At 43.1% G+C, this 27,948-nt stretch overlaps 2 protein-coding genes across 5 annotated transcripts in view; one reads left to right on the forward strand and one right to left on the reverse strand.

Moving 5' to 3' along the window:
• LOC120017938 (C-terminal-binding protein 2-like) overlaps window positions 1-1,864 on the forward strand; it is a 49,480-nt gene extending 47,616 nt beyond the window's left edge. For 2 of the 3 annotated variants that reach the window (XM_038960894.1, XM_038960896.1), the window contains 2 exons: window positions 82-208; window positions 622-688. In XM_038960894.1, coding sequence (XP_038816822.1) covers window positions 82-208; window positions 622-688 — 194 coding nt within the window. Of the gene's footprint in view, window positions 1-81; window positions 209-621; window positions 689-1,496 lie in introns of those variants that run through there. The other variant, XM_038960895.1, reaches the window with a different exon arrangement.
• Window positions 1,865-3,909: 2,045 nt separating this feature from the next.
• LOC120017670 (ubiquitin thioesterase Zranb1-like) lies at window positions 3,910-26,840 on the reverse strand. 2 transcript variants are annotated; one of them, XM_038960586.1, is made up of 10 exons: window positions 26,642-26,840; window positions 23,896-24,883; window positions 17,224-17,411; window positions 14,579-14,732; window positions 11,945-12,016; window positions 10,785-10,983; window positions 10,473-10,593; window positions 8,910-9,039; window positions 5,783-6,012; window positions 3,910-5,498 (listed from the first exon to the last, which is right to left on the reverse strand). In XM_038960586.1, the coding sequence occupies exons 2-10, from the start codon at window positions 24,812-24,814 to the stop codon at window positions 5,280-5,282; spliced, it is 2,232 nt and encodes a 743-aa protein (XP_038816514.1). In that variant the 5' UTR covers window positions 24,815-24,883; window positions 26,642-26,840; the 3' UTR covers window positions 3,910-5,279. The 2 variants fall into 2 exon arrangements, with proteins under 2 accessions (XP_038816514.1, XP_038816515.1); XM_038960587.1 differs by lacking the exon at window positions 11,945-12,016.
• Window positions 26,841-27,948: the final 1,108 nt, after the last annotated feature.

Here is a 27,948-nt window from a genome sequence, read left to right on the forward strand (position 1 = left end):
GCACACATACATTATATCACACACCTAGAAACTAATTTGGAGTTAATTCTTTACTTGAATGTTTTTGTTTTTCTGATGCAGGCCGTATCCCCGACAGTTTACGAAACTGTGTCAACAAGGAGTTCTTTGTTACCACGGCACCCTGGACAGTGGAGCAGCAGCAGATGCAGCAGCAGATGCACCCTGAACTCAACGGTGCTGCGTACAGGTAGGGAAGCTCAATCACAACCAAAAAGACCATTATGCAGGGAACCCCTCTTTTTGGTCAGGTTGACTTCCTCCTGCATATACTATCCACATAAGCAGGACATAAACATTTTTATAAAAAAAGGGGATATTTTCCCAAGTAAAATAAACAGTAAAATAGTCGTTTCCATGCTCAAGTACAAAAAGGTGTCCCCTGTATTCAATCTATGAGAACCTCTTGTCTTTTCTATTTAACCTTCCTGGTATTTTAGGCTAGGTTTTCCTTAGTGGCATATAGTGGAAATGAAGAGCTATGGGGACACATTGATTACTACCATCCCCTGCTATTATTAATCAGGCAGTCACAGTATTGACCTCTCAGTCTCTCACCTATACCTGCTGTCTCAACTGGACTGAACTACTTCTCTTACACAGCCGAGTCAACCAAACCATGGTACAGGCCATAGCAACTGGGGGAATGCAAGACAAATTATATACCTAATAGAAAACCAGGTAAATACTACCGATGCTGACCCACAGTGATAGGCTCAGGCCCACCTGTGCTGATCAAAGCATAGCTGCTGTTAGTTTTCATGATAGTCTGTGTTTCATTTATTTCTCACCCAATATACCTGCTCTGCCCACCCTCTCATTGCACCCCTTATTTCCTACCCCAAAACCAACAAATGTGGCCAAACCCTGGCCTCTTGTACCATACCAAATAATAAAAAATCTATTGAATGTTGGCACATTATGGCAACCATTTGATTGTAAGTACAGTCAGTGTTGTATTCCATATTATTCCCTGCTCAGGAAGTATGAGTATGACTTGGGTTTAATTTTTCCTCTAAACACCCCTTTTCCCCAAACGGTTCACTGTGTCTGTCCCCTGAAATATCCTATCAGGAACTTTTCCTTGACCTGTCATCTCTAGCCCTACAAACCATTCCCTTATGCCTAAATATAACTATATTTTGTTGATATCTGAGTGGTTTAGTAAATCAAGATATATTTCTCTGATACGTTTATCAGTTTCCCAAGAACAACAGATGAGGTCTTGTGGTCGTTTTGAATCCTGAATTGACATGTAAGAGTTGAATCAGTTTTCAGATTTCATGTGATGTCTGTTTTGCACCACACTATGTGTGACTTCACTTGCTTTGATTAGAGTATTCAGCACTGAATTTGATCCTTAGCCTCATTTCTAATGTAGCAACTTAAAATGGCCATTTAAAGGCTTATCAGGTTGTTGTAACCTATGAGGTATTGTTATGGTACCATGTGACCTGACCATTGTCTCCCTGGCACAGGTACCCCCCTGGTGTGGTGGGTGTGGCCTCGGGTGAGATCCCTGGGCCGATGGAGGGGATGATGCCTGGGGGGGTGCCCATCGCCCACACCCTGCCCTCTGGTACCCACCCCTCCCAGGCCCCCTCCCCCAACCAACCCTCCAAACAAGGGGAGCCCATGAGACAGCACATGACCGAGCCATAACTCTGCATCCAGGGAGGAAGGAGTTCATATATACAAAACCGACCAACTGACCCACCCGCTCTTAGACCAGCAGACTGATCATTAGGGTTCACACAGAACACCGGAACCAAGTGGGGACAGTGAATATATTCACAACTGACACTCCAAAGTGGGGACAGTCAAAACTCATGTTCCAAGGATCTGAACTTTTCACTTCTCATTTTCCTTTGTTTTAGTTTGTATTCAGTTTAAGTGTTTACTCTTTTTTTTTTTTTTTTTTGCGTTTGTTGGAAGATTCCTGTGTTCTGGGACAAGTTGTTACCGAGTGCCAGAGTTAAGGCTCGCCCATCTTGACTGACCCACCAATGGGAGAGCTTGGAAGGACAATGACATCATCTGTTACTGCCCCATTCTTCATTTCAGTTCAGTCCACGTGTGTCTGTGTATTTTTCTTTCACCTGTTCTGAGACCACCCTACAAGTGAATATCTGTCTTTCTGTTCTTCAATGTGAAAAAAATTAATGATTATAAAATGACATATATTTATCAGACAGTAGAAAAAGACAATTGGTGTTGCCAGTGGCATCGGCAGTCTCAATGGGGACCTCTAAACCCTTTCCTAGTCCATCTCTCACCCTGTTGACTGCTGGCTCATGAATTTACAGACAGTAATGTTGGACACATCAGGGTTGCCAGATCTCTTGAGCCTCATGACCAGTACGAGACAAAAACAATAAGCCCAAATTGCCATTCTGAAGAATCAAAACAAAACTCAATTTAAGTGAATATGGGACCTAAAACCCTTATTTGAATTTGTCCATTGTGAACATCTCTCAACCCCTGAGAACACCCAAAGTATTATAGAGAAGATTTTGTTCTGGTAAAACTCCAATTTAGTCATTTAGTTCCTCTAAAGAGCTTCTTCAAAGATCCAGGTTCTGACGCACAGGTGGGAGAGAGACTAGTGTGATAAAGGTTATGATCGCAATTTCAGACAATGTGAAGTTTTAACTATTGATGAATTGCCTTTCATTCCGACTTTGGATTCAGTAATGACATGTGGTGGTCTGCCACTAAAATATTGAAATGGATGCAACGGCAGTTCTAACTGTTAAAAGCACCTCTGCTTTTACCTGGACCTCTACATTATGGATTTGGACATTGTCACGGGTGTTTGTATACGAGATTGATCTCTTAAAATGTCCTGTTTTTTTTCTCACCAAATGGACTTACAAAGTAGCACCAGGCAGATAGGAAAGGGTTTGGAAAGTGAGGTTACCGACTCAGGAATTTTTTTTTGTTGCAGATATCTTTTTCCCAAATTCTGTCTGAAAGAAAAAAAAAGTCTGGATGGTTCTGTGTGTTTCCACCTTTTCTTCATTGTGGTATTTTTATAAATCAAACCTGTCTTTTGGTGTTCAAGGTTTTTGCAGAGTCCTGTTAGATTTGTATTGGCTAGTTAAATGTTCTTATAATCATAGTCTAATGTGAACCACCCTTTCTTTGTTTTTGGTTTTCTGTTCTAATGAAAGCCAGTGGGAGCTCTTAGAGGCATCGTGCACTGCACTCTGTGAGCAATAGCAACACCCCTCTAGTGCCCCAAAGTTAGCAAGACAGGGCTGCTAGCAGATTGTCTGGTTTTTAGTGTGAGTATTTGTATTTGTTTCTTGTACAAGGTGAACATATAGCATTCAGTGCAGTTCAAATAAAAAAATGCTGCTCTATCAGGCTCTGTGAAAGGTTTGTGAAATTGGTGTTTGACTTTGCTGCTTATTCATGCATATGAAGTTTAACATTAATGTGGAATTAACATCAGTAGCTAGGTTTCCATCCAATTGGCGACAGATTTTCATGCGAGTATTCTAAAATCCACATAAATATGCGCATTTTCCCACCGAACTGACTTGTTGCTCATAAAAATCAGTGCGTGATGAGTAGTGCACACAAATGTACATTTTTGCTTATGTTTTCATGTACTGAATAAAAATGTAAAGTTCAATGTGTTTCGCATTTTCAACTCTACCAATAGCTTTGTCACAAAACTGTTGCGTTAAATAGCAAATGTGCCTCCTCTGGTCTGGGCATGTGTGCTCTAGCCCAGGGTCCCCCATTATAATTTAGGATAGTCTACACTTTGTTAAAGGGATGTCAAAGGAGACCATCTATAACCAGATGCATCAAATTGTAGTCAATTCATACTGAAACATTCAAACACCACCACATCACAGAGTTGACATTTTAGAGACTTCATAATTGGACATTCAAAAAGGTTTTCCTTTATTTTTTCCTGTCCGTGCCACACACGCTAAAGCGAGGTCAGGCTTTTACCTAAATCCACAAACCATCAGTCAGATCTGAAACTATTGCATAAATACAAAGCAACATACAGGTGATGCTCAAAACGTGTATAACTAGATTGTAATACACCAAAATAAAAGTTACAGTACTCAACGGCAAGGAAACCCAACACAAACTTCCTTCACTGCTAAAGCTTGATTTTAGAACTTTGGTTTATGTGCAGTCCCTCAAAGACCTTAAACTCAATTCAAGATGTTCACATATACATTAGAGAAAAATAAAACACAGGTACCATGGGTTAAACTTGACAGGGAGGAATAGCAAGACAGAGGAAAAATGAGAATATGACAAGAAACTGGTGTGTTTCTGGTTTAATGTTGGATTGAATGTCTTACTCGCTCCTCCCAAAAATCACCAACCATTCAAATGAGATACTGAATCACACGAGAACTGAAGTCAACTTTTACAGATGGTTGTTATTTTCCTCACCGCAAAAATGTTAGTGCAGCCTAAAAAAAAACATCTAGATTTAAATAATAAATGAAAGAAAAATAGAGAATCAAAGCTCTCCTTAGCTCAAAAGCTCCCAAACAAATAAATATGTAAAATTAGTTTGGAGATGAAATTAAAAACAAGATTTCATTTCAGCCAGTCGGAAAAAGGTAAACTAAACATCCATGTGTATGATCTGTCTCCTAAACCTTAGTGACTTTGAACTGCCATCTCAAAGCTTAATAAATGACCTTTATTCAAGCAGTTATATTCATATAGAAATGTGTCTTTCAATAAATGCGCAGTGCTTAGTATTAAGAATTAAGTTCATATTACACAATCGAGCCAGTTCTCCGTTGGGTCCCATGACTCAAAGATGTTGGCTTAGTCACTGCCCATCAAAAAAAACAAGCCAACTCTATTTCAACTGGAAAAACAACAGTAATTTTGCAAGTGTGCTTCGTCAGTGCCCATAATGAACAGAAAGATGTTTGAATCAATGCTGGTATATTTTCTTATACTTCTTTTTTTAAACAACCACATGCATTTACACTTTTGGATAAAGATTTTACATTAGAAAATCAATAAAGATAAATAGCATTAGTATACTATAATCCTTTATTTCCCATCATCCCCAGGTCTTTTTGCAGCAGTGGACCATTTCTTCTGTCAGTCTCTAAGATATTTGTATGCGTGTGTGTCCTCTGCCAGGGTGCGGTGAGGCTCAGGATTCCCTCCCCTTTCAGTTTGTCCGTGTCAGGAAAGGTGGAAAAAAAAACAAAAACGAGGCTGGACCCCTGCCCCTGGGGACCCCGCCTACACCAGTTTCGTCACTCATCCTCCTCCTCCTCCTCTTCCTCACCGTCGGAGAGAGAGGCGCAGGGGCGGATCTGTCGGTAGCCGTCCAGCCACTTCTCCACCATCTGTGTGACCAGGGGGTGGTTCCGCCTGCGGGAGCTCTTCTGCATGGCCACCAGCACTCCGCCCTCCGTCACGCAGCAGTCCAACCACTCCCTCAGCAGCTTCTCCTGCTGCTCTTCATTACCCATCTGACATGGACAGACACACACCATCTACCATGAGACTATATCGCTTTAGTTACCTTTACAGGATGCTCTCATACTGAGAAAATTACATTTCACAATCCAGCCACTTCACGAGAACAGCAAAAGACTCTTACTAGACATACATTTTATACTATAGGTCACTAAGCGGAGGGTATAATAGAACTATGTAATCAACATGAATAGTAAAATCAGACTAAATCCTTAAAGCAGCCAGTCAGGGGGTCCATATACATATTCATGATACCACAGCGGGAGCTCCCTCCTACCTCCTGTGCTGAGAGGAAGTGGATGTGGAGCAATTTTCTCTCGCTGTCCACCAGCGGTAGGAAGGTGACGGTGACGTCGTCGTCTGTGTTGAGGTTGGCGCCTGCGCCCCGATTGTCGAAGCCGTCGTTCTCCATGGCCACCAGTGCAGAGAAGTGGCCACGCGTGTAGCCCAGCGCGATGGGACTCTTCCAACAGAAACTCTGCTCCCACAACAGGGGCAAGTACACACCTGGAGAGAGAAAGGGAGAGATGAATGAGGAAGGGAGGTCATCAAAAAGAGTCAAAAGGGACAGAAAAGGAGAAAACAAACCAAAAATGACCAGACCCAAAAGAAAAGGAACACGTATTTCTCAACAGTTTCCCAAACACAATGGACACTTTTTCCCTTAGATTATTCAGTCAGCCTCCTAACCCACCAGACAGCCTGTGCAAGTAAACACAACTGAAACCACAAACCACTGTTCAAGCGTCTAGAACAGTTGCTATCACTCTCTGTGCAACAGTCTGCCATTGTGTTTTTATTGGAGCTTTGTGTTTTAAACAGCTGTATGGACCTCGCTTTGTGCATGGGGGCATTTTTATGCTGAAACAGGAAAGGGCCTTCCCCAAACTGTTGCCACAAAGTTGGAAGTACAGAATTGTCTAGAATGTCATTGTATACTGTAGCATTAACATTTCCCTTCACTGGAACTAAAGGGCCTAGATCGACCCATCAGTAAACAGGCCCAAACCATTATTTTCCACCAAACTTTACTGTTGGCACTATGCAATTGGGCAGGTAGCGTTCTCCTGGCATCCGCCTAACCCAGATTCGTCCGTCGAACTGCCAGATGGTGAAGTGTGATTCATCACTCCAGAGAACGTGTTTCCACTGCTCCAAAGTCTAATGGCGGCGAGCTTTACACCACTCCAGCCGGCGCTTGGCATTGCACATAGTGATCTTAGGCTTATGTGTGGCTGCTCGGCCATGGAAACCCATTTCACGAAGCTCCCGTCGAACAGTTCTTGCATGGCTGTGTGCTCGATTTTACACACCTGTCAGCAAGGGGTGTGGCTGAAATAGCCGAGTCAACTAATTTGAAGAGGTGTCCACCTATTGACGTTGCTTCCAGAGGCAGTTTGGAACTTGGTAGTGAGTGTTGCAACCGAGGACAGATGATTGTCACGCGCTTCAGCAATCGGCGGTCCTGTTCTGTGAGCTTGTGTGCCCTACTTCCTGGCTGAGCCATTGTTGTTCCTAGATGTTTCCACTTCACAGTAACAGCACTTACAGTTGACAGGGCAGCTCTAGCATGGCAGAAATTTGACAAATTGACTTGTTGGAAAGGTGGCATCCTATTACAGTGCCACATTGAAAGTCCTTCAGTAAGGCCATTCCACTAACAATGTTTGTCAATGGAGATTACATGGCTGTGCGCTCAAATTTTTACACCTGTCAGCAAGCAGTGTGGCTGGAATAGCTAAATACACAAATTTAAAAAGGTGTCCACATACTTTTGTGTACACACACAAAGATATAAATGCAACATGTAAAGTGTTGGTTCCATGTTTCATGATCCCAGAATTATTATTCTTTTTTTTAATATGATGCACACATTTGTTTACATCTCCTTTCCCAAGATAATCCATCCACTTGACAAGTGTGAAATATCAAGAAGCTGATTAAACAGCATGAACATTAAACAGATGCACCTTGTGCTGGGGACAATAAAAGGCCACTAAAATGTCCAGTTGTCACACAACAAAATGCCACAGATGTCTCAAGTTGAGGGAGCGTGCAATTGGCATGCTAAATTAAAAAAATTAAAAAAGATTTAACTAGGTAAGTCAGACTATAGGAATGTCCAGGAGAGCTGTTGCCAGAGAGTTGAGTGTTTATTTCTCTACCATAAGCCACCTCCAATGTTGTTTTAGAGAATTAGCCAGTACGTCCAACCGGCCTCACAACCGCAGACCACGTGTAACCACTCCAGCCCAGGACCTCCACATCCGGCTTCTTCACCTGCGGGATCTTCTGAGACCAGCCACCTGGACAGCTGATGAAACTGAGGAGTATTTCTGTCTGTAATAAAGCCCTTTTGTGGGAAAAAAAATCATTCTGATTGGCTGGGCCTGGCTCCCCAGTGGGTGGGCCTATGCCCTCGAAGGCCCAGCCAATCAGAATCAGTTTTTCCCCACAAAAGGGCTCGGCTTCAAAGCTGCAGACATTTTTTGGTACCCTTCCTCAGATCTGTGCCTCAACACAATCCTGTCTCAGTTCTACAGACAAATCCTTCAACCTCATGGCTTGGTTTTTGCTCTGACATGCACTGTCAACCGTGGGACCTTATATAGACAGGTGTTTGCCTTTCCAAATCATGTCCAATCAATTGAATTTACCACAGGTGGACTCCAATTAAGTTGTAGAAACATCTCAAGGATGATCAACGGAAACAAGATGTGCCTGAGCTCAATTAAGAGTCTTATAGCAAAGGGTCTGAATACTTATGTAAATGTGATATTTATTTTTAATACATTTGCAAAAATGTCTAAAAAAAACTGTTTTCGCTTTGTCACTATTGGGTATTGTGTGCAGATTGCTGAGAATTTGTATTTATTTAATACATTTTAGAATAAGGCTGTAATGTAACAAAATTTGGAAAAAGTCAAGGGGTCTGAATACTTCCAAAGGTGTGTGAGATATATATATATATATATATAAAAAAGGATAAAAAATTATACAAATAATGTTATTCGATAGCCCCCCCCCCAAAAAAATATGTAGTCCCTCCATCTGTGACACACTGCTGTGGTAAATCAAAAACACCTCTGAATCCGGAAAATTCACTATTGATTGTATACTGGCCTTTGAGCAAAATCTGCAAACCCAAATAGCATCATCCGTGTGCCACGATTCATGTGCTGGGCCTAATTCACATCAAAAGGGCTTTGTCTGACGTAGCAGATATTATCCAAACCGTCAATCTAATTGGACAAGGAGAGATACATCTCCAACACTATTTTTAAAGATTTTTTGCTTGTCAGGATTTAAAGCTTAATACATCAAAGGTATTACTTTTATTTTTTTTATTTTTTAAAATCCTCCCAATTTAAGACTGAGGCCAAAGAAAACAAACATCACCTTACCTTGAAAACGGGTGTACCCAAGTGTTTCACCACGGAAACTTTTGTAATACTTCACTCCATAGACGATGATTGGTCTACGAAGAATGTGTGCAAGAACAAAAATATGAGTCTGCTCCAGGCTGGCTCCAGGCTATAGAGAGAGAAACAACACAAAGAGAGAGGCATGTTAAACTACCTTTGTGGAGTATAGCTGCAAAATATACTATTAGGATTTGAGCTATTACTTGTTATTAGGTATTACGCTAGCCTGATTGTACGTACGACCAGCAATATCGTAAGCCAGATTCTTTATTATTATACACCAAGTATACCAAACATTAAGAACACCTTCCTAATATTGAGTTGTGCAAATACACAATCCATGTATCAATTGACTTTAACCTGTCTCCTCCCCTTTGTCTACACTGATTGAAGTGGATTTAATAAGTGCCATCAATAAGGGATCATAGCTTTCATCTGGATTCACCTGGTCAGTCATGCCTCGATACTGTAAACACCATGTGATTCAAGTATTAAAACAACAGAGGCATTTGCCTAAGGTTGTTCTTTGTCTTAAATGAAATACAGGAATCTTTAATGTTGCACAACAGTGGATGCTCTCATACACTTCACTCATTCTTTCCTATAAGCTTCACTCATTCTTTCCTATAAGCTTCACTCATTCTTTCCTATAAGCTTCACTCATTCTTTCCTATAAGCTTCACTCATTCTTTCCTATAAGCTTCACTCATTCTTTCCTATAAGCTTCACTCATTCTTTCCTATAAGCTTCACTCATTCTTTCCTATATGGTCAGAGCAGTATGGCATAATTCATGGACCGTAATTTCTTAATATTTTGCATGTTACAGTACACTGCTGATCCCAACTCAAGTCCTGCCACCTAAAAGGCTTAAAGATTTATGTTTGTATGCATAAGGAAATCTGTCTCAGCCTCCAGTATTTATGCTGCAGTAGTTTGTGTCGGGGGGCTAGGGGCAGTCTGTTATATCTGGAGTATTTCTCCTGTCTTACCTGGCCTGATGACTCCTTGCTGTCCCCAGTCCACCTGGCCGTGCTGCTGCTCCAATTTTAAACTATTCTGCCTGCGGCTATGGAATCCTGACCTGTTCACCAGACGTGCTACCTGTCCTAGACCTGCTGTTTTCAACTCTCTAGAGACAGCAGGAGCGGTAGAGATACTCTGAATGATCGGCTATGAAAAGCCTACTGACATTTACTCCTGAGGTGCTGACCTGTTGCACCCTCGACATCCACTGTGATTATTATTATTTGACCCTGCTGGTCACCTATGAACATCTTGGCCATGTTCTGTTATAATCTCCACCCGGCACAGCCAGAAGAGGACTGGCCACCCCTCATAGCCTGGTTCCTCTCTAGGTTTCTTCCTAGTTTCTGGCCTTTCTAGAGAGTTTTTCCTAGCCACCGTGCTTCAACACCTGCATTGCTTGCTGTTTGGGGTTTTAGGCTGGGTTTCTGTACAGCACTTTGAGATATCAGCTGATGTAAGAAGGGCTTTATAAATATATTTGATTTGAAATGAGTGTGTGTGTGTATATATACACCTGGCTGGCCAGTGAGAGAATGAAAGCCCAGTCTTCCTGCCACTGTTCCTCTCTGAGTGAGAAGTGCAAGCCGAAGCTCTGGGAGTACCACGACTCCCACTCCTTCCAGCGTGTGTAGAACCTGCAGACAGAACACACGTCAGTGGCCCTGTACCAACTCCCTGTGGTAAAAGGTCAAGTGTGTGTTACCTTTTGCAATGAGAAGGGTCTCTTTTTTTCTAAATTATATGATTGTTTATTTATGTAAATCACATAGCCTTCTCATCCTTTCCCCATCCCCAGCCAGCTACACACCCCAGACCCAGGTCTCACCAGTGGGAGCAGTCGTGCAGGCTGTCGTGAAGGGTCTTGCGGAGGACGGAGTCCTTGTCATAGATGCCCCAAGTGGCCTGCAGTACTGAGTCTAACAGGCAGTCCCCGGCCGTGCGGTTCCACAGGGCATACAGCCTGCTGTCCAACCGCGTGCCTAGCTCTATAGACCAGTTGATGATGGGAGACTCCTCCTCCAGCTCTGAGAGAGAGACACAGAGAGAAAGCGAGCCATGGGGTCATTTTCAAAATGAACCACTATTTGGTTTTACATGCAAACTTTTGTTCCAGCCCAGCACTAACATCCCTGTTCAATGAATCAAGTCAATGAGCATTTGGATTGGGGACCACTAGTGTAAAGTATAGGGAAGTACAGTGATAGCAAGGAGGACACCATTGGGATGCTGGACTTGCACTATGTATGAAGACAAGGTGCGGATAGAGGGGCCACCTTGATGCTACCGACATGACAGGTGGTGGCACTAGAAAGGTTAGTGCTCTCTGCGATCCATAACTAACCCTAACCATTTTACATATCAACTTCAAATTAGGTAGGGTCCCGGACAGGAAGGACCACACTGGAAAGGAACCCAGAATTATGCTATTTCACAGGAAAGGAACCCGGAATTATGATATTTCAAGGAGGGGATCAAGCGTAAGGATAAGTGATACACCTGCCTTCACAGTTTCATCATAGTAGAGACAGAGACAGGAGAGTATAGAGATGACTTTAGTCACCTTGTTTTCCCATACACTGGCGTGTTACCCTTGGGGTGCTGCAAACTCTGGGGAGCTTAACAGGTCACAAGACACCCTAGAGAGAGTAAGCAATCAGTATGGAACCCATTGATGTTGTGTGTGTCCCTGGAGGAAGTAGTCATTCAGTAAGGGATCAGGGAAATCCTAAAACTCAATTAGCCTGATTAGCACAGACACAAGCACACACAATAAGGGCAGGCCAACAGACAGGGAAGGCACACTGTTGGCAGGCAGGGAACAGACCTGTAATACAACACTATACAGCAGCCTTCTCGTTTAGTAGGGGGGATAGGAAGCTATACAGATGCCCTCCACTGTCGACTATGACAAGGGTCTCACACATGATTCAGTAAAAGCGGCATTATAAGTTACTGAAATGTACAGGAAGTCAGTCAATATTTCACCTTTCTGTACATCTCGGTCCAGCACTTCGTCAAACAGTTTCTCCTGAACTGTTGGGGGCAAGTCCTCAATATCTGTATAGAAAAACAGACAGTGGTATTCAATGGGTTTGAGAAATACACAACACAAGGGAGACATGATACAGTTCCAAAAACTTCACAAAAAAGGGGAAGTTAGAGAGCAAGTATTTATTTGACAATAGTGAAATGAAGTTTGGAGCTTGGAGAAGAACACGTATCTGTCTTGACCTGCACACGCCTTAAAAATCAAGCCAGGCTGAAGTGATTTGGGTTTAATTCCCTTGAGGTTAGCAGGACTCAAAGCTGCACTGTAACAAAACAGACAGCACTGCAAGCTACAGACACCACATTTGACTGTTTTCTACCCAATGTCAAAACATGTTTTGTTGTGTGTGTGTCCTTTTCTTTCCACACTAGAGCTACTTTGTGTGCTTGGAGAACTTCGCAACAGTAGCGGCTATTCTTCAGCTCAACAAATGAATGCATTGACGTTGTGCAAAAGAACAGCGAGGCTTCTATAGCGGTCGGAAGCCAATGCACGCTCCCCCAAATACTCTGCATAACCAGACATCACTGCTTACCAGCCCTGTGGCTCTAATTTTCAACCACAATGTAGGATATTTCTCAAGGAGGAATTCAACCAAAATAGTTGTCGACTCAACCTTGCTTACCCGAGCAAAAACGTGGTACATATGAAAATACAATTTTGCTATGCAGGGCTCCAGACTAACTTTTCCCCCTGGTGGCACTGGTTAAGTTGGTGGCACCAGCCTATGATTTGGTTTCACCAAAATGTTGCCGTCGTGTCACACAACAGAAACAATTTGCAATAATTTTAGAAAGTCATTCACAGTGCTACTGAGATCGTATGATTCAAGAAATAGATGTTACATTTTTTCATGTCCAAATGGGAAAGCATAATTCAATTTAACCTAAACCAGCAATTTTCATTAATTTTGGGTAGAAATGTATGCCATTGTTAGATTCTACCCTCAATATAGTGGTCCAGAATTTGATTTATTTTGTTCAATAGAGATTCATTTGCATACTAATATCACTTCCATCTAAGGAAGTGGAAACAACTCACTAAGCTAAATATAATAGACTGCTAGTTAGAAATGCAATTGATTTCTCTAACATTCCAGCATACTACTCAATGAAGTCTATAGACCTCAAACTGTCCACACATGCTTTGTGCACTCTGTATCTCAAAGCAGTACAAGTTACTTTGGTTGTAAAACGGTGCCAAAATGCTCAATATTGAGAGTTGAGAAATAAATGTAAAACATACAGAAAGTTGAGACCATCATCTCTTCAACAGTTGCTTTTAGAACTATGCAATTGTGGGGGAAAAAGCACCTAAAAAATTATCTTCAGCCCAGTGCTTCCCAAACCTTTTCGTCATGCCCCCCCTTTTCTTATGGGGGAACATAGCGAGACAGATTGACTCCAGTAGAGAAACTGGCTTGAGAAATATTAGGCCCTTCAATTTTGCAGCCTACTAAAAACCAGACATTACAAGGTTTCTAATACTGCCACAGTTGTCTTTCAACTTAACATTGAGCACAATATAACCATTAGTAATTATCACTCGCAATATGCGCTTATCGTCACACTTTGGAAAAAATAATTATCTTTATAATTCTTATTCGTGCTTATGAATTGACCATGTTTAAGTTGACTGCACCATTTAATTTGTTCCAAGTTAGCTCACAGATGTGAGGGTTTGTTTATTGGGAGAGAGAAGGGGAAGAGATCAGGCGGAGCAGCATGATGCGAGAGTCCACCAAAAGTAATGTTATGCTTTTAATCTAAAAAATACGATCACAAGATTTAAGTGTGAGTAGATATCCATCTTATTTTTCTCTAGTAGTATAATTAAGCTTTGTTTGTTCATCTTACCCTACCTCTATGGGGGTGGGCGCCCCACAGTTTGGGAAACGCTGCTTCAGCCTAAGCTGGTACTAGGGAAAGCATTTCACTCAGAGTAGTTGGAAACAACTATACCATTATGCAATTCTCGACCACCAAAAAAACATGCATTCTACCATCATAGAAGACAAGAAGCTTTACAGTAGAAGAGCAGCAAAACAGTTACTACCACATAACTATACACAGTAACGAGGCTAAATAAAACTACTGCAGGTAGTTACTACCACATAACTATACACAGTAACGAGGCTAAATAAAACTACTGCAGGTAGTTACTACCACATAACTATACACAGTAACGAGGCTAAATAAAACTACTGCAGGTAGTTACTACCACATAACTATACACAGTAACGAGGCTAAATAAAACTACTGCAGGTAGTTACTACCACATAACTATACACAGTAACGAGGCTAAATAAAACTACTGCAGGTAGTTACTACCACATAACTATACACAGTAACGAGGCTAAATAAAACTACTGCAGGTAGTTACTACCACATAACTATACACAGTAACGAGGCTAAATAAAACTACTGCAGGTAGTTACTACCACATAACTATACACAGTAACGAGGCTAAATAAAACTACTGCAGGTAGTTACTACCACATAACTATACACAGTAACGAGGCTAAATAAAACTACTGCAGGTAGTGTATAATAGGTCAGAGGGAGGCTGACCTGCTGGCAGGGTGAAGGTGACCAGGTCAGTGAGGAAGTAGCAGGTGAAGTCTCCCTTGCGCTGGTGCAGGGAGGCAGCCACCTCCCGACGGATCTGCTCCGTCAGCTCAGGGCACACCATGGCTGGGATACACTTAGCTGCCTGTTGGGACACCTAGACACAGAGAACGTGACACATGAATGATAAAACTGTCTCCTACTGCAAATACAACCTAGGGAGAATGAAAGCCACATTTTATTTTTTGACCTTTATTTAACTAGGTAGGCCAGTTGAGAACAAGTTATCATGTACAACTGTGACCTGGCCAAGGCAAAGCTGTGCTACAAAACAACACAGAGTTACACAAACAAACGTGCAGTCAATAACACAATAGAAAAATCTATGTACAGTGTGTGCAAATGTAGAAGAGTAGGGAGCTAGGCAATAAATAGGCCCTAGATGCAAAAATAATTACAATTTAGCATTAATACTGGAGTGATAGATGTGCAGATGATGACATGCAAGTAGAGATACTGGGGAGCAAAAGAGCAACATAATAATATGGGGATGAGGTAGTCGGGTATGCTATTTACAGATTCACTGTAACTGTACACAGTCATCGGTAAGCTGCTCTGACAGCTGATGCTTAAAGTTAGAGAGGGAGAAATAAGTCTCCAGCTTCAGAGATTTTTGCAATTCGTTCCAGTCATTGGCAGCAGAGAACTGGAAGGAAAGGTGGCTAAAGTAAGTGTTGGCTTTGGGGATGACCAGTGCAATATACCTGCTGGAGCACGTGCTATGGGTGGGTGTTGCTATGGTGTCCAGTGAGCTGAGATAAGGCGGGGCTTTACCTAGCATAGACTTATAGATGACCTGGAGCCAGTGGGTTTGGCGACAGATATGTCGTGAGGGCCAGCCAACGAGAGCATACAGGTCGCAGTGGTGGGTAGTATATGGGGCTTTGGTGATAAAACGGATGGCACTGTGATAGACTACATCCAATTTGCTGAGTAGAGTGTTGGGGGATAATTTGTAAATTACATCGCCGAAGTCAAGGATCGGTAGGATAGTCAGTTTTACGAGGGTGTTTGGCAGCATGAGTGAAGGAGGCTTTGTTGAGAAATAGGAAGCCGATTCTAGATTTAATTTTGGATTGGAGATGCTTAATGTTAGTCTGGAAGGAGAGTTTACAGTCTAACCAGACACCTAGGTATTTGTAGTTGTCCACATATTCTATGTCAGAACCGTCCAGAGTAGTGATGCTAGTCGGGCGGGAGGGTGCGAGCAGCAATCGTTTGAAGAGCTTGCACTTAGTTTTACTAGCGTTTAAAAGCAGTTGGAGGCAATGGAAGGAGTGTTGTATGGCATTGAAGCTCGTTTGGAGGTTAGTTAACACAGTGTCCGAAGAAGGGCCAGGTGTATACAGAATGGTGTCGTCTACGTAGAGGTGGATCAGGGAATCACCTGCAGCAAGAGCGACATCATTGATGTATACAGAGAAGAGTCGGCCCGAGAATTGAACCCTGTGGCACCCCCATAGAGACTGCTAGAGGTCCGGACAACAGGCCCTCCGATTTGACACACTGAACTCTGAGAAGTAGTTGGTAAACCAGGCGAGGCAGTCATTTGAGAAACCAAGGCTGTTGAGTCTGCCGGTAAGAATGCGGTGATAGACAGAGTCGAAAGCCTTGGCGGCAGCTTTCCAATCTTTGGGGATCTCAGACGATACGAAAGAGAGGTTGAATAGGCTAGTAATAGGGGTTACAACAATTTCGGCAGATAATTTTAGAAAAGAGAGGGTCCAGATTTCCTAGACCAGCTAATTTGTAGGGATACAGATTTTGCAGTTCTTTCAGAACATCAGCTGTCTGGTTTTGGGTGAAGGAGAAGCGGGGGGGGGGGGTTTGGACAAGTTGCTGCAGGGGGTGCTGAGATGTTGGCCGGGATAGGGTTAGCCAGGTGGAAAGCATGGCCAGCTGTAGAAAAATACTTATTGAAATGATCGATTATAGTAGATTTATCAGTGGTGACAGTGTTTCCTAGCCTCAGTGCAGGGGGCAGCTGGGAGGAGGTGCTCTTATTCTCCATGGACTTTAGTGTCCCAAAACTTTTTGGAATTAGTGCTACAGGAAGCAAATTTGTTTGAAAAAGCTAGCCTTAGTTTTCCTAACTGACTGAGTATATTGGTTCCTGACTGATATCGCGGGGGCTATTCGATGCTAATGCAGAACGCCACAGGAACACAGATGAAACGTTCAGAGCGTTGCAGAGAGGAATGTAATGAGTAGAACAGACTCATTTGCCTGATTTGAATCCTTGTTCAACACAATCCATTTCTATCTGAACGTTCTGGAACAGTGCACCCTTCTGAGCAGGCCCCAGGTAGAACCTGCCCCTTCCCCCTTAGGGGACACATTCCTGCCGGTCCTTCCAACTAACCCTGGGATAAGAGAGCCTACCGTCAACACAACACATCACACCCACTATGTCCTCAGAGCGCATCTGTGGTATCGTCAAAACATTGATGAATATAAAACGAACAACCTGGAGATGGAGTGATTACATACATTTAATTGAGCTGAACTGGTACAGTAGAATAAAGACAACAGTTCTTGACCTGTACCATTATGATAATACATTTGCAGAGCCTGTGTATTGTCCTGACCTCAGTGAGGAGCACTGCCAGCATGTCCTGCCTCTGGAAGCGGATGGCCAGGTGTACCAGGGTGAAGCCGTCATCGAAGGCCGATGACCGGTTGAGGAGACGCACCTCGTCGGACGTCAGCTGCCTGGCGATGTCCCCCCCTGATGACTTATAGGCCTCTACTGCAGCCAGGTCCCCCTCTACCACACCTGCAGAAAGAGGTGTGGGGGGGGGGGGGGGGGGGGGGGGGAAGAGAATCAGTGAGCAGGTAAACAGACATGTTAGGTTACATAGTACATACACAATCTCTAAAATGCTGTTTACATTTTTTTTTTTAAGAAGAAAAAAAGAAAAAGTCAAATAGTCATTCATGCAGTTTGTTGGACAAGGTGGAAATTCTTTAGTTTACCATACAAATCATTTGTAGGCTATTCCTTGCCAAAACACATTTTGTATTTTGTAATACAGCCGTATTCTAAAATTCATTCAAAATCTACACACAATACCCCATAATGACAAAGCGAAAACAAGTTTGGCTATTTTTGCAAATGTATAAAAAAAAATCTAAACAGAAATACCTTTCTTACATAAGTATTCAGACCCTTTGCTATGAGACTCGAAATTGAGCTCAGGTCCATCCTGTTTCCATTGATCATCCTTGAGATGTTTCTACAACTTGATTGGAGTCCACCTGTGGTAAATCCAATTGATTGGACATGATTTGGAAAGTGTACCCAGAACTTTCTGCAGCATTAAAAAAGGTCCAAGAACACAGTGGCCTCCATCATTCTTAAAATGGAATAAGTTTGGAACCACCAAGACGTTCCTAAAGCTGGCCACCCTGCCAAACTGAGCAATCGGGGAAGATGGTCACTGACAGAGCTCCAGAATTCCTCTGTGGCGATGGGAGAATATTCCAGAAGGACAACCATCTCTGGAGCCCTCCACCAAACAGACCTTTACGGTAGAGCGACCAGACTGAAGCCACTCCTCAGTAAAAGGCACATGTGAGCTTGCTTGGAGTTTGCCAAAAAGGCACCTAAAGGACTCTGACTATGAGAAACAAAATTCCCTGGTCTGATGAAACTAAGATTGGCAATCAGGCCAAAGAGTTCAACTGTCACGTCTGGAAGAAACCTGGCACCATCCCTACACTGAAGATGGTGGTGGCAACATCATGCTGTGGGGATGTTTTTCAGTGGCAGGGATTGGGAGACTAGTCAGGATTGAGGGAAAGATGAATGGAGCAAAGTACAGAGATCCTTAATGAAAACCTGCTCCAGAACACTCAGAACCTCAGACTAGGGCGAAGGTTCACCTTCCAACAGGACAACAACCCTAAGCACACAGCCAAGACAACGCAGGAGTGGCTTCGGGACAAGTCTCTAAATGTCCTTGAGTGGCCCAGCCAGAACAACTCTGGAGAAACCTGAAAATAGCTGTGCAGCGACGCTCCCCATCCAACCTGACAGAGCTTGAGAGGATCTGCAGAGAAAAATGGGAGAAACTCCCCAAATACAGGTGTGCCAAGCTTGTAGCGTCATACCCAAGAAGACTCAAGGCTGTAAACACTGCCAATGGTGCTCCAACAGAGTAAAGGGTCTGAATACTTATGTAAATGTCATATTTCAGTTAATACATTTGCAAACATGTCTAAAAAGCTGTTTATGCTGTGTCATTATGGAATAGTGTGTGTAGAGCAATGAAGAAGAAAAAACAATTTAATCCATTTTTAGAATAAGGCTGTAACGTAACAAAATGTGTAAAAAGTCAAGGGGTCTTTATACTTTCTGAATGCACTGTAGATACCAGGGTAGTTTTACTACCACTACCGTACTGAAACAAAACAAACACTTGAGAAAAAAACAAAAACAAAAAAAATACTATAATGTGTTGGGGAAGATCAAAGTAGAGAACATTTCCAGTTCTACTACCAGCCTCCCATCATTTCTGGAATACCCATTTAGCAGTCTCTAGCACATTACACAACATTACTCCCTGGCTAACCATTGTTCTACACTCAAAAAAAAGGGCCACACAATGCTTTGCAGCATAATCAGGGTGTATGTGTGTGCGAGCGATCGTGCGTGCATGAGTTTTTAAACTGCAGTAAAAACTAGAAATATTGAGAAAGGAACAAAGAGGAAAAAGTGAGTAGGAACAGAGGGAGTGGGAGGACAAACTGTGCCGATTGGAGCTTGTCAGAAAGGAAGAGATGGACAGGATCACAACCACTTCTCACAGCAGTCCATTAGTTTGGGTGTGCCTGCCTGCATAGTCAAGAGTAGCACTCACACACCCTTTACCACACATATACAAAACATCAAAGGAAATGGATACAAAAGAGTTGCTCTATACTAGGGAGGGTGGAGAACATTGACAATTATTGAAGACAGAAAATGAATGAACGCGCTGATTTTACCCACAGAACATGGGGGAAAGGGCCTATTTAATTCATTTACATCAATAATGTTGTAAATTAGTAGCAGCGATCAAGTTAGACCCTGGTGCAGATCAGCAGGCCTCCACTACACAGAGAAAACTCCAACAATATTTTCATGACCATCACATTAAAAAAGGGGCAATCAGCAGATGCTACACCCATATTTGGACTTTGATATGTTCCCATTAATTCTTGAAGAATATAACTTATGTCTCATGAGCTTAGTTCAACGGTTGTACCCCATCAGAACCCAAAATATAAGTGTGTTTTACTCAAAATGTTCGCTACAGTTACGTATCGCGCTATTATCTTTGGACAATATCGATATCTGACTCAAAGTAAATAGATTTTAATATTTTTTACTGTAGGTAGCTATTGCTAGTCGGCTCTACCTACGTCAAAACACTGGTATTTTCCATCCTATAGCCTGTTTTCCATATTCTTTTCAAAAAAGTGAGCCAACATGTTTTCAGGACTTTTCTTTCTTGAAACAGGGATCCCTTAGCTTTTTACCGAAACCGGGGCGAGTCGAATTGCTTTGTTATGGTTTCTACTGCTGACTGCCACTTTAAAACAAACAAAAACATCTTCACTTGTACAAATCCACTTTTCTAATTCATGAAGATTGTTCACCCAGGCCATTTAAACAGAATCAGTAAAAGTTTTGATCACGCTCCACTGCTTTGATCGGTGCAGATAGAAATCACAAGGGTCTTTCTTTCCTAGATGGAAAAGGCATCCGTGAAAGAAGATTCCACAAGATTCTTATGCGGTTGTTAGACCAAGTATTGGTGTTTTGTTTCATGTCAGATGCGCTCAGGGTGTTGTAACATATAATTTGTGGCATGCATCATAAGCAAAGTCATTGTAGCCTTCCCCTAGCTGTGAGAACCATGCTATTCATATTTCCGGATCTTCATCTTATTCTTTCTATTTCTATGGCGGATTTGCAGCCGCAATTTACGGAAGATGCCAAAACTTGAGGTAAAGTCAAAAGATACTCATTTCCCCTATCAATCTGTGGCAAAGTTGTCCCTACATGCTTATGACAAATCCAGATCCAGCCATAGCCTAGCTGGCTAATCCTTTGAATAAGGTGTAGCAACAACAGATAAGTTAGCTAAATACGGTTAGCATTGCTAGCTAGCTACACTGACAGCCATCAGTGCCCTACTTGTTGTTATTTCACCAGTCCACATGGACATCACCCACAACGTTCCCACCCTCAATTCGTGAATATGTATTAGCAGCCTGAGTCATTCATCGGAGGTGGAACATTTAAGGACAATTTCTGCAATTGGACAGGAATCACGTTAAAATGGGGGCGGCATTGCCCTCTGGTGGGGGCCTTTTTAACATGTTATGTATGCAAGTAATGTTGTTTACAATTTCACCTGTCACATAGGAGAGGACTGGAGAAAAGAAAGTGCTAAGCCTATATGCTATGTGTCCATATCTACATTTCACAGAGCCAGGAGACACTTATGAGGAAACCAATTTTGATTGAATTTGCATAAATAGTGGAGTCAGTGTGATTGATCCCAGGGCAGCAGAAAGCCAGGGCACTCAATGGCCTGTCAAGGAAGAAGTGCAGACAGAGGCCCAGATGAACAGTAAGCATCAGCAACAGGCCTGTAGTGTTACTGTAGCTCTCAATTGTTGACAGAATTCCAACTGGCAGTGTCGGCACTACATCACAGGTTGTCTGCCATAACAGTAGCTTGTGACAACCAGTGACACATAACAGGCTAGCACTTCAGAATAGAGTTGGCCACACGCCAGCTACAGAACATGTTGCCTGTTTATGACTTCTTTCCACAGTAGCTTCATGGCTAGATTCCTGATATTATGCATGATATAGCCTAGGGTAGGTAGAGTGCGATGCAGGGCTAGCAGTACGCTCCCTAAGAAAAGAGATTTGATCTACAGCTGATTGCATACAGTAACTATGGCACAACTGGACCGAGATGTAGGTCAATAGGAAAGCTAATATCTGCAGGGTTTCAGCAGATGTAAGGAGAAGTCTCCAAGTGCATCTTCACCTGCTTAGTGCTTACTTGGAATAGGCCAATCAAAATAAGATGTCAACATAGAAAAGGCCTGTCATATAGCCTAGACAGATTATCTTCCAAACAGGTTATGGCATTGATACTTTTGACACCTTGAGCATGTGCAAGTCTTCACATAATGTAATGTTTTGAAAAGGTTGGGATTATCCAAAGTTCTTCCCGTGAAAACGATTCCTATTCTGTCATATAATAATCTCCAATTATATCACATTTCCGGTTGTGTTGCAGCCAAGTCATGTAGCCTAGTTCATGTGCTAGCTAAGCCAAGGGGTATTCAACTCCAGTACTTGAGGGCTGAAGCGTCTCGATGGGTTTTTTCTTCATTGTTCAATTGATCTACCCACTCACACACTCAAACAAGACTACTATTGTAGCCTCTGTGCATTCACTCCTTTTACCGATTCATTTAGGTGTCAAACGGACGCCCATCCATATGTAAAACGGCACACACACACACAGGTTGTCAGGGAAACCCTCCTGAAGCATAAGGACCACTTGCAGCCAGCATGGTTTGTTCAGGAAAAAAATATTAAAAACTCAGCTAATAAGCCAGTGGGCCGTAAAGCAGACAAGCATTCCCTCAGTCAAGCAGACTGCCCTTAATACAAATGGGCATCTTGTCTTTGTGTGAGCACACGTCCTAGCTTCTGGAGAGTACAGGCAGCATGACTAAAAACTGCTCCTGCATATGCAATTTTTATAGAGGGTACTTCCCACAATGCATTGTTAATGCCACCATGTTACAGATTTAGCTTTGTTTTAAATTAACATTCAAAGGCCTAGCCTGCATAATTATATGACAGATTTTACTGAGGAAAGTGGCACTTCCAGTTTCCAATAAGGATCATTGTGAAAAATACTACCTGGAAACTAATGTAGGCTCGTTTGTGATTCATTACATCCAGCTTGTTTAAACAACTAAACATGAATACAAAAAACATGTAACGCTACACCAGTAGAGTGTACGTAATAGGGCTCCGGGCTGCGAACAGAAAGCTGAAGGTCATCTTCGATGTGAATGCCTGTTTATTTTTGACTTGTGCACCAGTCAGATATTTTAAGTGCAGGGCCTGCGGGCTACTAGGCTGTCTAGAGCCGCACGCTGTGGCCACTGTTTACCAGCTCCTGGGACTGAAAGGCAGGGTGTGTGTCTGTTGACAGTGAGGGTTCCCCTGCAGTACACACAGGACATGCTTAGCTTCCCCTTCACAGTAATAAGTTGGGTACCTCAGACACTGGAGAGAATACTTTGTTATGGGGAGAAATTTGTATCAGCGGACAAACTGACTGGGAGGGGCAACTCCACTATAAACAGTAGGGAGGAAGCTAGCTATCCCATGGAATCCTGTCTGAAATGTAGTCCAGACAGCAGCAGTGGAATCCACTCAGTCACCATTATGAGGCTTGCCTTCATAAACCTCAAGGGGCAGTGTGGCTGTCTGGACTAGCCCTTGATTCAAAGCTTCAAGGGACACCCTCTGAAAGGGAGAGCCGAGTATCCTCGTCACTCACAGACTACCTAGACTGTGCCTGACAGAGGCTGGGGGATACATATAGTGGTCTCGCACATGCTGTTCAGTCTAGCAAACGGGAATATCTGTCAGGGGGGAGGATGGGAAGTGAACCTTAAGCCTCTGACCGAGTGCTTACCTGACTACACTGCATTAACCAATGGTTGTGTGCCATGTCAGACTGTAGTCGGGAACCAGATTCCTATATCATATTATGCTGTTAGCTGATATGGTAAATACCTATCCAGGCGTTGCAAGATCTGGTATGCGTCTGCACTGTAGTCGGACAGGAATTCAACCTCTAGCTCCAGTCAACACAGCACAGCAGTTCCCAACAGTTCATCCATCCATCCACCCACTCAGCTTGCTGCTGCCTCTCCTCTCACAGCGTGAGCAGTGAAGCAGTTACATCGCTGCATAAAATGTACAATATAACACTTACTGTTTTTCAAGACTTGCAGCCTTAATTGTTGCTCAGTGGCAACAGAGATAATATTTAACTTCCACCCAAGATAGAGAACTCCCATTTAACAACAGAAGTACCTAAATACAGGGGAGGTATTTCAACCATAATGAGCATCTCATTCGCCACAGCTGGGAATACAGAGAAATAAACAGGGTTGAGAGAGAACCTTGATTTCTTTGCATCCACTCACACACACCGACTCACCTGCACAGGCATTGAGAAACAACCAGTCAGTTCTCCTCATCCTGTTCTTTATCTGTTTGAGCCTTTTAAAGTCCACCTGCTGCTCCTCTATGCTCCCCACTCCGGCTCCCGAAGCCAGTTCGATCCTCTGAAAGTCCATTTTAACCTCCGCCTCCCGCTTGGCGGTGGGTGGGGACCTCCTCTGGCCGCCACTGCACCCCACTAATCCACCGCCGCCCCCTCCCACACTCACAACCCCCCTCCTGTTGTCCCTGTCCTGCTCATTGATGATGGAGGGTGGTAGGCTCTCTGGCTCACAGGCCAGTTCGATAGGTTCTGTCAGGCTATTGGGCCTAGGGTGGTCACACACTACACATTTGCACGCATTGGGCCAGTTTGCATAAGTGCAGACGGCGCAGGTCCAGTGCTGGGCGCGGGTGTTGAGGCGGTTGCGGTCGTTATACTCCTCGCAGGGGTCGGTAGGGGTGGAGGGGGGTGCGGGCCGGCATCCTGAGGTCTGGGGTGACTCGGTGGGGCTGCGTGGCTGCTGTGCCAGTCCATGGTGGTGCTGCTCCTGCTGATGTCGCTGGCACAGACACTGGGTGCAGCGGATGGCACGGGGCCAATTTAGGAAGGTGCAAATGTGGCATGACCACTTGCTGGAGGGGGTCTCGGGGGCGTCTGCAATGCGGACACGCGGACGGGCGCTGGAGTCCGGGCAGATTAGGAGGCTAGAGCCTCCCTTGGGCGGGCTGTTACTCAGGCTTGGGGGTTCCCACTGGCGGCTGGTGTCCAGGCCAGGGCTGCTCCGGAAGGGCTCCTCAGTGATGATGGCGCCCCCGCTGGGCCTCTGGGCGCGGCACATGGTGCACTTGATGGCCGAGGGCCAGTTCTCAAACGTGCAGTACTCACAGGCCCACTTGGTACCCAGCTCGGTCATTGTCGCTCCACCGCTGGGAGGCTCAGCACCACAGCTCCACTTAAGGAGATCACACAGGCAAGCAGGATGCTAGGGCAACAGAAACACAGGAAATGTTGAGGAGGAGGAGCCATAGTGGTCTTTGATGATCACAGACAGACTACACTGTCATCATGCAGAGACACACAGAATTAAGATCACAGATAGAACGAACACACTTAGACTTTAATTGATGTCATGTTTTAAAGGAAATGTTTTCATAAGTAAAAACATGAACATCATTAGTTAGTCTAGCTAAGCCTAGTCTATTATTACAGATAGCCTATTACATAATGTAACAGACCTGATATTAGAGACCTCAAAACTTTGACACAAAAACAAAGAAAGCTACATTAACACTTGTTTTTCACAACTTCTGGATCATTGTTGAACACTGTCAAACAGGATGAGCAGGACATGATAAACAGCCTTGGCATTTATATCAATCCTGCTCAAACAGCTACAATGATGTGTGCTCTTGACCTGGCACTAATTCTCAGTGTGGTTAATCAAAGCCTGAGGCTCAGTGCAGCTGAACTCACAGAACAAGGTGTCAAGAGTAGCAGGCCGCAACCCAATCTTGACTTGCCTCCATGACTTAAAAACGGACACCTAAACATATCCAGTGATACAAAGCAAACGTGCCAGACAACAGTGCTGTGTTACCTGGCAGATGAAACCAAACACCAGGCAACACTGAAACTTGTACCAATAATGACCCTTAATGCAGTTGAGAAGTTTCCCCCCCAAAGCTCTGACCTAGGCCCGTAAGGTTTTTATTTGGGTAAACTAAAAGGTTTTCAATAGGGGCGAGATAGGTTGGTCCTAGATCAGCGCAAAACAGTGTACTCTGCACTCTCTCAGTGAAGTATTAAAAATGTTTTAAATATTCCTCGACATAAACCTACACCATGCAAAGTGCATATAGAGGAATGTTTGCAATTACTCAAGCAATTTAGACATATGTTAGCTATTATCACAACATAATACTATTCCCTGACTTGTTGCAGCACACATTTCAAGAGGCTGCAGATCTAGGTTTAGAACTACATTTTAAAGTTGAAACCACCAGTCTTATAGCCTGGATTGGTACCTGATTGGTTTCAAACAACTCAGTGCATTGAGTCTACTTAGCCATTTAAACTGATCAATGTAACAAGACAACTAGATAACGGTAGCTAGTTTTGCTACCGAATATTGCGTTGGGCGTGCCTACGTCAATGTGCCATACTAGTAATGTTAGCTAGTTAGTGTCACTAGAAGGGAGAGTGTGGTCAATACGATATCGGTCACCTATCTAGTTATCTAACTAGCAAGCTGCCATGGCATCTGTTACAACTAGCTAGATAGCTAACGTAGTTAACTGAAGTAGCGGTGGAAAGCTAGTTAACTACTGTACCAAACAAGTTAGTTAACTAACCAGTAGTACAGTTGCCATTTACTTTCGATGTAACGGACTAAGACACCAATGAGTAGAGCAGACGACTCTATAAGTGTGTCAATATGCTCTGCAAAATTCAACACATTCGTGAAAGACAAGATTCCTCAACACACAATGTTGTGCCCGTTAGCTTCGCTAGAGGCTACTGTATTTGTCAAATTCTAGTTAGCGAACAGTAGCCAACTAACGCGTTAACGTTGGTAAATATGAAAATAATCTAGTTAACGTTACCTATTCAATTTATGATGAATTGCTAAAGGTAACGTTATTATTTACTGCTTCGTTTCTAAACAATATCTCATACAGAAGTGGTGACAAAACTGTGACATGCTAACTACATAACATTTTGAACATGGGCGTCTGTTTACCTTTTCCTGTGTTGACACTCTTCTTCCAAGCACAACCAAACCGTTCTCGAGCTTGTCCCCGGTTCTATCCACTCGATTCTTCCCAAAGAAACCCAATCCGTATGTTCCGAAGTCAAGCTTTTATTTGGTCAGAAGCCGCATATTTACGTTTCCGTGCTCCGTTTGTGCGGGGCTTCGAGACCTATGCAATTGCACAACAACCCCCCCCGTCCCTCCCCCCGTCCCTTTGCCGTCTCTCCCCCCGTCCCTTTGCCCTCTCTCCGGGGCTTTAAATCATTTTAATCCCCATTTCCAACAACCGTTCTGTTGGTATTTAATGGCGGCGTAGGGGAAGCTGGAAAATACCAAAAAAATACACTCCAGAGAGAAGCAGGATAATTTACCACCTGGATCCAACAGCCAAGCTGATTGGATAGTTTTTCTGTTTTCCTCCTGTTGGCCTATGAGATACAACGTCTTTCGTTGCCAATAGTTAAAAAGCTTGATCACAGCGGTCTCCAATGTCAAAATAAGAAAATGTCATTCATTTTCACCGTTTTAGCTGAAATTATGAACAACGGACTATTACCTACACTCCATTCCCGGAGCCACCATGGCGTTTGTTTCATGTCTGTATCTCAGCTGTATACCTTTAAGGGACATTAGGATGATGTCATCTTTTTGAAAAAAATATACTGCAGCAGTCTGCAGTAAAGGACAGCTTGTGGTTGTGGTTATTGAAAAAGTAATCGATGGGAGTTCTAGAGCACTATCAAAATAGCATTCACGACTCTTTTGCCAACTGCAGAATGTGACCCTGGTTTAAACCTATTTGAAACATTAGCATATGCAGAACAGTAAATACATCTGTCAAATTTTGCATCGATCATGCAAGTTCATTTACATGAACGTCCCACCCACTTCCCAATTACGTCACAGAAGAAGACTCCTCTGAGCTTGTTCACGGGCGCCGGCCAAATGTTCTCTGCCACTATGCAGATTAGATAGGAAATTCTTTTGAACAACTTGAAATTACTTTAACAAGAGTTTTATAGCAATAAATACAATATGGATAAAATATATTTGCTCTTACGATTTTCTTAAAAAAGACATGCAATCTAATATTATATCAACTGCTTGAGCTCCTGTTCCTCTTATAGAATATTAGCTCAAAAGTATTGTGGAGCTCCTGCACCTAAATACTGTATAAACAGTACTGGCATTGTGTGCTCGATTGTATACACCTGTCAGTAACGGGTATGGTTGAAATAGCAGCAGAATACACTAATTTGAAGGTGTTTCCACATTTGTATATATAGTGTAGCACA

Source organism: Salvelinus namaycush, chromosome 22, assembly GCF_016432855.1.
Source record: "Salvelinus namaycush isolate Seneca chromosome 22, SaNama_1.0, whole genome shotgun sequence".
NCBI lineage: Eukaryota > Metazoa > Chordata > Actinopteri > Salmoniformes > Salmonidae > Salvelinus > Salvelinus namaycush.